This window comes from Lodderomyces beijingensis (genome assembly GCF_963989305.1).
Source record: "Lodderomyces beijingensis strain CBS 14171 genome assembly, chromosome: 5".
Lineage (NCBI taxonomy): Eukaryota > Fungi > Ascomycota > Pichiomycetes > Serinales > Debaryomycetaceae > Lodderomyces > Lodderomyces beijingensis.
The window spans coordinates 1,960,979-1,970,551 of NC_089974.1; the positions used below are offsets into that span (position 1 = coordinate 1,960,979).

The 9,573-nt window shown below is 48.4% G+C and overlaps 5 protein-coding genes across 5 annotated transcripts; 4 read left to right on the forward strand and 1 right to left on the reverse strand. All coding sequences in view use genetic code 12, as the record gives it.

Annotated features, from left to right (window-relative positions):
- Positions 1 to 400: 400 nt before the first annotated feature.
- LODBEIA_P47330 (uncharacterized protein) lies at positions 401 to 2,083 on the forward strand (the record flags this gene model as incomplete). The annotated part of the gene is made up of 1 exon (XM_066974987.1): positions 401 to 2,083. One exon carries the CDS (start codon positions 401 to 403, stop codon positions 2,081 to 2,083), a length of 1,683 nt encoding a protein of 560 aa, XP_066831671.1.
- Positions 2,084 to 2,102: 19 nt separating this feature from the next.
- Positions 2,103 to 3,413, forward strand: LODBEIA_P47340 (uncharacterized protein; the record flags this gene model as incomplete). The annotated part of the gene is made up of 1 exon (XM_066974988.1): positions 2,103 to 3,413. The coding sequence occupies one exon, from the start codon at positions 2,103 to 2,105 to the stop codon at positions 3,411 to 3,413; it is 1,311 nt and encodes a 436-aa protein (XP_066831672.1).
- Positions 3,410 to 4,918, reverse strand: LODBEIA_P47350 (uncharacterized protein; the record flags this gene model as incomplete). Its single annotated transcript, XM_066974989.1, has 1 exon — positions 3,410 to 4,918. The coding sequence occupies one exon, from the start codon at positions 4,916 to 4,918 to the stop codon at positions 3,410 to 3,412; it is 1,509 nt and encodes a 502-aa protein (XP_066831673.1).
- A 235-nt stretch (positions 4,919 to 5,153) lies between these two features.
- On the forward strand, positions 5,154 to 6,194 carry LODBEIA_P47360 (uncharacterized protein; the record flags this gene model as incomplete). Its single annotated transcript, XM_066974990.1, has 1 exon — positions 5,154 to 6,194. One exon carries the CDS (start codon positions 5,154 to 5,156, stop codon positions 6,192 to 6,194), a length of 1,041 nt encoding a protein of 346 aa, XP_066831674.1.
- Positions 6,195 to 7,371: 1,177 nt separating this feature from the next.
- LODBEIA_P47370 (uncharacterized protein) lies at positions 7,372 to 7,821 on the forward strand (the record flags this gene model as incomplete). Its single annotated transcript, XM_066974991.1, has 1 exon — positions 7,372 to 7,821. One exon carries the CDS (start codon positions 7,372 to 7,374, stop codon positions 7,819 to 7,821), a length of 450 nt encoding a protein of 149 aa, XP_066831675.1.
- Positions 7,822 to 9,573: the final 1,752 nt, after the last annotated feature.

Genomic DNA, 9,573 nt, shown 5'->3' on the forward strand with positions numbered 1-9,573 from the left:
CAAAAGATTAGACAGACCCGGGCTCAAGGATACTTCAAGCACCTCTTCTACGGAAAGTGATGCGCGACGCCGGTGACGCGTTCAGCATGGCGGCGGTAAACTACAACACGGATAGACCGCACAAGAAAACAAACAATCAACCCATAACATTGGTTTGGTGAAAGTGGTTTTGACAGAGTTTAGCGGTTAGGAAATGAAAACGTGGGTGCAACGGTTCAGCTTTTGAACCGTGACCAATCGGTGGAAACAATAGCGAGTCGCGGATAAACAGCATCCACTCGCAAATGGATGTCCTGGAGGAGATCACAACGGTGCCAGAGTGGAATATAAAAAACGAGCAAAATCCTTACAAGGATAAGCATTTACTACAACTGTTATCAGTAAGCTTACGGTATTGTCAATGCTCGGTCTCGTTTGGTACATTTTATTATGCAGCAGGGTGCTTGCAGTCTCGGTTGATCCGTTACCACGCCCGCAGAACGTGACATGGTTCGGCCAAAACGCAATCGTTATCGACTTGGAGAACATTGAGTTGGAAGAGGAAGCAGGGGACAACAGCTTGGTCCAGGAGGCGTTTGAGAGAGCTGTTGATGACATTAAAACCGTCAAATGGTCACCATACTTGTACCAGAACGTCACAGCACATTGTCCCGAGTCAAAAGCCCTGGCTCCAAACGTCGTCACCGTGAACATCACAGATTACGATGCTGATTTGCAATTTGGGGTAGACGAATCCTACCAGCTCAACGTTGACGAGGACGGGATCAGCATCTCCAGTGAAACCATTTGGGGCACGTTGCATGCGCTAACTACACTACAACAAATGGTGGTTTACCAGTGTGGCCAGTACTTGGTTGAGCAGTCTGTGCATGTCCACGACTACCCGCTCTTCAAACACCGCGGGCTCATGGTCGATTCAGCTCGGAACTTTTTGCCTGTGGACAAAATCACCGAGCAGATAGAAGTCATGGCCCTTGCCAAAATGAACACCTTGCATTGGCATTTGGTGGATTCGCAGAGCTGGCCGGTGGAGATTGATAGCTACCCGGAGATGACCGAAGACGCTTACTCTGCGAGCGAAGTATACACGAAAAAGGACTTGGTTTCGGTATTGGACTTTGCCAGGGCGCGCGGAGTGCGATTGGTTCCCGAGATTGACATGCCCGGACACGCTCGAGCCGGGTGGAGAAAAGTGGACCCAAACATCGTGGAATGTGCCGACCAGTTTTGGAACTATGCCGGCGTGGAGCCTCCCTCGGGGCAATTGAATATCATGAACGACGAGACTTACACCGTCATTGGCGATGTTTACCACGAGTTGAGCAATGTCTTCCGCGACCACTACTTCCACGTGGGTAACGACGAGCTTCAGAAGAACTGCTATCCCGACTCATGGTACGACAATGCCACCTTGAGTGATATCACCCAGCACTACCTTGACCGCGCCTTGCCGATGTACAACTCGGTCCCCGAGAGACAATTGATCATGTGGGACGACGTGTTGTTGGCAGACGGGGCTGTCGAGTCACTACCGGGCAACATCACATTACAGATCTGGCACACTGGCTCCGGAATCAAAAACTTGACTCTGCGCGGTTACAAAGTGGTTGTGTCCCTGTACGACCACCTCTACCTCGACTGCGGCTACGGCGGATTCTTGACCAACGACTGGAAGTATGTCGACGCTCCGCAAAACACTCAGTTTAATACCTGTAAGGGAGGCAGTTGGTGCGGTCCGTATAAAACCTGGCAGAGGATCTACACGTTTGACTTTTTGAGCAACTTGACCCAGAGCGAGCAGGAGCTAGTTGTTGGCGCAGAAGCGGTGTTATGGTCGGAGCAAGTGGACTTTGCTGTGTTGACAGGCAAGATCTGGCCACGGGCCTCGGCGTTGGGAGAGTCGCTCTGGAGTGGCAACAAGAACGCAAGCGGCGAGTTTCGGTTGTACGAGATGTCGACGCGTATTGTAAAGTTTCGCGAGTATTTGGTCTCCTTGGGTTTTGCTGTGTCTCCGTTGGTGCCGAAGTTTTGTTTGTTCAATCCGCACGGGTGCGACGCAGAAAGGCCGCCTGTACATTTTTAGACGTGTAGTGTTTAATCAGATGAGTTCCCTTGATCAGCTTACTGAGCAGGTGTTACAAGAGCTTAGAGACTCGGACGACTCTCATTTCAACGAGCGCTTGGCGGAGTTGGCGCAGGTGGTGAAGCTAACCTCGGAGAGCGAAACAAAAGAGTTGTTACACCCCAGCTCGGTCACAACAGTTTTGGAGTATACACCTCAGAATGAGACATACCAGTTGCGATTATACCGTGGGTTGCTATTGGTGGTGAGGAACCTCTCTCGAGTATTGGACCACCAGTTCTACCCCCGGGTCATCACAAGCTTGGAAAAGTTTTCCTTACCAGTGAGTGAGTGGACGGAGAAGATCCGGCTTGTTTACTGGGAGGCACTTGCCAATTTTCCCCGCAACGAATACGTCAACGAAACCAATAAGTTGTTTGGGTCAGCTAGGAGCCTGTTTGAGCGTCCCGTGATCCATCTACTATTCCGGCAGTTTTACACTGAAGATCCAGATGTTACCAATCAAACCTTACTTACATTGCTTCACATCAAGGACAACCATGTGATGAAAAACGTGTACCGCTTGTACCAGGGTATTGACTTTAACAAAGTCGACCACGATTCCAAGATGCTCGTCCACTTGATATACGACATTGTCACGCACGAGAGTTTTGGCCAGTGGATCAAAACACAAGACGATGCAGGTGTTATGGATTGGCTTGGTGCCACCTCCGACATTGTTCAGACCAAAGACGACTGGAGTGGCTACCAGCTAGTTGCATTGTTGGACTGGACCGTGACCACGTTCCAGAGTTTCAGCCAGCGGTTGAACAGTGACACCATTCAGGACGACGCATTGGAGTCGGGGGTTTTAAACACACTACACATTATATCAGATCTTGCACAATACCACCACTCAATTAAATTCCTCCGCAGTGACTCCAATTTCCTACCGCTGCTCATCCACGTGCTCAAAACAATACATGAAAACGTGCAACGAGTGACCATGACCTCCAAGATTGAACAAGCGGTTGGCTATTCCAACGCCAAGGGGATGATCATCACCATCCTTTCGTACCTTTCCTACCAGTCATTTACAACCCAAGAACGAGTGCGAGAGTTGGCGGGGTTGGGCTTGGTCCTTTCCAACTGCCAGATCGACAACAACAACCCGTTCATCAAAGAGCAAGCGATTCTCTGCGTCAAGTATCTTTTGGAAAAAAACGAGCAGAACCAAAAGTTTGTAGCAGAGTTGGAAGCGACAAAGGCAGTCGATGATGAGGTATTGCAACAAGTGGGCTACAAAGTCGACATTGTCGACGGACAAGTCACTATAAACAAAAAGGTCTAAAACTTCAACTCATCTCTAATAGCCTGCTTCACTTTCTCCACACTAGGCTCGTCAATCAATTTCAACCTCTTTTCCTTGCTGCTCAACGCCTTCAACTCTGCGGGCAACACGTCTTTTTCAAACGAGTAGCCCTCAAACGACTCCAACGCTTTGTTCACCACCTCCGAGAACTTGGCAGGGTGGGCTGTGGAAAGCGAAATGTACTGCGCCGGCTCTTTTGCAAGGAACCGGTACGCCGTTTCCACTCCGATGGCCGTGTGTGGGTCAATCACGTACTTTTCAGGGCTTTCGGAGTACACCCTTTTGATGGCTGCGATGGTGTCATTGTTGGAGACCCTGTCCGAGTCGAAAATCAGCCTGGCACGGTCAACCACCGCACTTGGCGCGGTGAAGCTACCCTTTGTTTTTAGCTCTGTCATCCACTGGTTCAACACGGTGCCGGCTTTTGCGTCGTCTCCACCAGTCAAGTTGTCCCTGATCAAGTACCACAACAACCTTTCAAAATTGGAGGAGATCAAAATGTCCATTGCTGGGGAGTAGGTGGCCTTGACCCCGACACCCTGCTGCTTGGCATACTCCCCCGACTTCATGAACCTGTCCAAGATGTCATTCTCGTTGGTGGCAATGACCAATTTGTCCACGGGCAAGCCCATCCTATAGGCATAGTACCCTGCCAAGATGTCTCCAAAGTTACCAGAGGGAACCACAAATCTCACCTTGCTGCTTGGTGCTAGCTTCTGCAACTGAAAGTACGCATAAAAGTAGTACGTCTGCTGAGCCAAGATTCTCGCCCAGTTGATGGAGTTGACCGCACCCACGTGGTACTTGTCGTTGAACTCCCTATCGCCAAAGATCAGCTTGACAATGTCTTGACAATCGTCAAATGTGCCGTTGACTGAAAGAGTGTGCACGTTGGAGTCCTCCACAGTGGTCATTTGTTCTTCCTGGATGGGACTGATTCTGCCCGTGGGGTACAAAATGAACACCGAAACGTCCTTTTTGCCTCTCAATCCGTAGATGGCTGCCGAGCCAGTGTCTCCTGATGTTGCGCCAACCACAGTGACAATGTCTCTTGGTTCCCCTTTGGCTTTAGCACTGTTGCGTCTCACTAAAAAATATTCAAACAAGTTGCCGACAAACTGAAGCGCCACGTCTTTGAAGGCGTACGTTGGGCCGTGAAACAACTCCAAAAGGTAGAGGTTTTCGTCCAACTGCCTCAAGGGGGTGACTTCTTTTGCCCTGAATGTGGAGTACGACCTAGCAACCAAATCCTTTAGGTCTGAGTCATTGATTTCCGCTTCGTTTATGTACAACCTCATGATTTGAAAAGCCAACTCGTTGAACGACAAGTCCTTCCATTTGGTGATGAAGCTGGGGGGCAACTTGGGTATCGCCGACGGCAAGTAGAGACCTCCATCGGGCGCCAACCCGGTCATGACAACATCCTCAAACGAGAGGTCCTCGTGGGTGGTGGATCTAGTGGACCTGTATGCTTGTGCCGACATGAATGGTGATGCTTATTAGTCACTCGCGTGGGGACCTGTAAATTTTTCAAAATTTTTTATATTTTTCTTGAACCTTTTTTCACTCACTACCAGGCGTCTAGTTGACTCAACAATGATACGAACGTGTCCACGACGCATTGGCCACCACTTTAGCATCTATTCCAGGCGGCTCGCCCGCCGGCATGCTTATACCCGGACGACTCCGTACTCCGACCAATACTACCGCCCTATAATCATGGAGGGGGCTGCCGGGTTTGAAAAACTCATCATACCGTTGGACTTTTGTGCCGAGAATCAGACGCTAGAGACGCAAGCACAGAGCGAGCTCAGAAACATTGTTGACTCTTTCCAGCCTGCAATTGAGGCGGCCATTGGTTACGGCTCGGGGATTCTTCCGCAAGACGGGTACGGCAGTGACACGGGAGACAGATCCGACACCAAGCAGTTGGACTTTATCTTTTTGGTCAAGGACTCGGCCCAGTTCCACAGGGAAAACTTACAGCAGAACCCGGGACACTACTCGGCCAAATCGCTCATGTGGATCAACTTGATCCAGGGCAAGGGCATCTTCTTCAACCCCTATGTTTCCATCCAGAACCACGTGACAAAGTACGGCGTGGTGGACGAGCGGAGCGCACTCATGGACTTGAGCGAGTGGTCGTCGCTCTACTTTGCAGGGCGGATGCAGAAACCGGTCAACTACATCAAAGAACACGACGTCATGGTCAAGTTTTTGAACCAGTACAACCTCAAGAACGCCATGACCATAGCGATTTTTTTGATCCAGTCCAACCAGTTTTCCGAAAGGGAACTCTACGAGCAGATCACCAGTTTGTCGTACTTGGGCGATTTCCGCATGTACGTGGGAGGCGAGAACCCGAACAAGGTGCGCAACATTGTCTCCAAGCAGTTCCACCACTTTCGCAAACTCTACCAGCCGATACTCGACTACTTTATCCACCGCAACTACCTCATACTCACGAACAACGATGACAAAGACAGAACTTTCAAGACCAATTTGAACGCCAGTGCCAAGATCAAACTCATCTCGTGCCTACCGTTGAAGTTCCGCACGCAGCTATACAGCCGGTACCCGGAGTCGTCCATCAAGGAGATTGCCACCGACCGCAACCTCGCCTACAATATCAAGCAGTTGATCACGAGGACGATTATTTATAGTTCGGTTGTGCAAGCGATCAAGGGTGTGTTTGCATCGGGGATGTTAAAGTCGATGCGGTACGCCTTGGCAAAGCGCAGGAAAAACGGTTTGGGATGAGCCACCTTTAGACTATAGCCAGTGGAAGATCAAAATGCAGGTGTGCTAAGATGTTGTGATGTCCGTTGGGTTGCAATGCACGTGATATGCACGTGCCGGCAGTAGCGTAGACAGGGGCCCCGAGGCCACAATATACACGCAGTAGCACCACAATTGACAGCTCTTGGTATGTACATACTAGGTAGGCGATACCAGTGACATTGCAAGGGAATGCCGTGACTCTCGGATTCCCTAGACACATTGCGGATGTCGTCACTGCATAAGACCAAAGCATGTTTTAAAACTCTGGTGTATTTGAAAGCTTTGTTATGTACTGCATAGTCGATACTACTGTAATTCGCCCTCAAGGTGACAATTTTGCCAGATTATGCGGCAAAAACTTGTAGACTCGGTGAAGTGACTACGTTTTTGACTACAAAGCTCTAGCTGTTGATACGAGACAGTGCCTTAGAAGCAAGTGGACTTTGAAGTGAACTTGCCCAAAACAGACACAGGTGCAGACAGTGGGGAGCGGGAAGCATACGTGAAGCAGTTGGTAGCGCTGAAAACGAACAGAAGACATGACATGTACTCATGTAGGAGAGTAAAGCAGCAATCTAGATGAGGCGTGAGCCAGGATCTTTGACCGTAAAGGGAGCCAATAGAGTGGAGGAAGGACGATGGTGACGTCTGTGGGTGCTTCTAGTGTGGTGGTTGGATCACGTGACACGGAGATTGAAGTGCGGAGAAGTGTAGAGAGTAGGTGCACAGGAACCACAGTGAAATGTTGCGTAAAATTGGAGGGAAATTCAACAACGAAATAATTAATAGAGAGCAAAAGACTAGGTGGTTCTATTGGACTTCCATCTGGACTGCAAAGTGTCCTCTCAGTGCGGGTATGGAGTCCACAGTAGCATCACTGTTGGGTGTATTGGTGTGGCTGCAAAATGGCCATTTGGCTCCGTAAGAGACTCAACTATGTAGACACTGAGAGAAAGAGAGACAGAGAACAAAAAGAAAGTCCCTCTAAGACCAGTAGCAGCAACTGGAGTGATTGGGTGGAGAGTCGAAGAGTAGAGAGGAAATTAACGTCAAGGGCTGGTCGCCTTTTGCAGAGCTCTTTACCAATGAGGAGTATATCAAGAGCGGGTACAGGACGGATTTCGGAAACTACTACCAGATCGGCCCGGGCAACAACATGAGCACCACCGTGGGCTCGGCGATGGTAGCCGCGTCCTTGAAACTACTACAGGGCAGCTCTGAGCACAAGACATGGTTGATGTTCACCCACGACACCGATATGGAGATCTACTTTTCGTCTATGGGGTTGGTCGAGCTTGAAACTGCGTTACCGGCGCATGTTGTTTTGCCCAATCCCTACAACGCGGCCGAGATGTTCCCCCAGGGAGGCCGAACTTACATGGAAAAGTTGCAGTGCGGAGGCCAACTGTATGTGCGGTTTGTTATGAATGATGCAGTGGTTCCGTACCCAAAGTGCACCAGCGGGGTTGGATTCAGCTGTCCATTGGAGGAGTTTGTGGAGATTGTTTCGAGGCGAGACCAATGCAACTCGAGTGTTCCCACAGAGTTGAGTTTCTTTTGGGACTACCACGAGGTGAGATATGACGCGCCGTTGATTGATCAATAGACACAGTGAACTCTGAGTCTTTGTAGGCATATCATTAATACATCAGTTGAAATGAGTTTGCCATTAACAAACTATCGTAATTAATAAATCTTTATAAACGTATAAGTTGTTTAGTTTGAGTTTTCTCACAGGTTTATTTTTGAGACATTTTGCTGCAAAAAACAACGAAATTAGATGACTCAGATTGCTTCACGCAGAACGAAATTACAAGTACAGTCTGTTGCGTAGATCCAGGGGGAATCCCAGTGTAAATCACAGCCCCTCAGCAATGGAGAGTAATGGTGAAGGGCAAAAGAGCGGGTGGTTAGTCGAGTGCATGTTGATTTCCTGAGCTCTTGAAGTCGAGGTCCACCTTTCTTAATCACGCCGCGCGTGCCAAGTAGCACTTAATACGTAGTACTGATCTGGGGTATTAATGACAAGCAAGAGCTGGGTAAGTTTTGTCATTTCGAGGTACTCACACTGGGAAGCTTTCTCTTTGAAGCAAAAACGAATGAAGTGCTCTTGTTTGTGCTCGCTTGAGCCCCTACTTTTGCAAGTTGACCGTAGCTAGAAGTTCAGGTGTATGGGGTTCAAATTGGTACGCGAAGGTCACGACTGGAGTCCACAAAAAAAAAAGTAACCATATGAGTGAGATAGGTGCCGTGACGAGCAGAGACCTATGACGTAGAGGACATAAACTTCACATAGGATTACAGGTAGTTGTTTAGCTATCAGCTCAAAGCAGGTACTACCATTGGTTAAGTCATATGTAGGTGGTGTTTCATTTCGAGGTACCCATACGGGGAACTTTGGATGAAATAGATGCAAAAATGTTGAATTTGCCTTATCAGCTAACTGGGTGAGATGGTCTATAGAGGGTTCAGCCAGTACAGTGATACCATTATGGGATCAACAGCAGCATCACGGTTGGGTGTATTGGTGTGGGTGCAAAATGGCCCCCAGGATGCACATAAACTCTGGTGTAAGGATGCACATAAACTCTGGTGTAAGGATGCACATAAACTCTGGTGTAAGGATGCACATAAACTCTGGTGTAAGGATGCACATAAACTCTGGTGTAAGGATGCACATAAACTCTGGTGTAAGGATGCACATAAACTCTGGTGTAAGGATGCACATAAACTCTGGTGTAAGGATGCACATAAACTCTGGTGTAAGGATGCACATAAACTCTGGTGTAAGGATGCACATAAACTCTGGTGTAAGGATGCACATAAACTCTGGTGTAAGGATGCACATAAACTCTGGTGTAAGGATGCACATAAACTCTGGTGTAAGGATGCACATAAACTCTGGTGTAAGGATGCACATAAACTCTGGTGTAAGGATGCACATAAACTCTGGTGTAAGGATGCACATAAACTCTGGTGTAAGGATGCACATAAAATCTGGTGTAAGGATGCACATAAACTCTGGTGTAAGGATGCACATAAACTCTGGTGTAAGGATGCACATAAACTCTGGTGTAAGGATGCACATAAACTCTGGTGTAAGGATGCACATAAACTCTGGTGTAAGGATGCACATAAACTCTGGTGTAAGGATGCACATAAACTCTGGTGTAAGGATGCACATAAACTCTGGTGTAAGGATGCACATAAACTCTGGTGTAAGGATGCACATAAACTCTGGTGTAAGGATGCACATAAACTCTGGTGTAAGGATGCACATAAACTCTGGTGTAAGGATGCACATAAACTCTGGTGTAAGGATGCACATAAACTCTGGTGTAAGGATGCACATAAACTC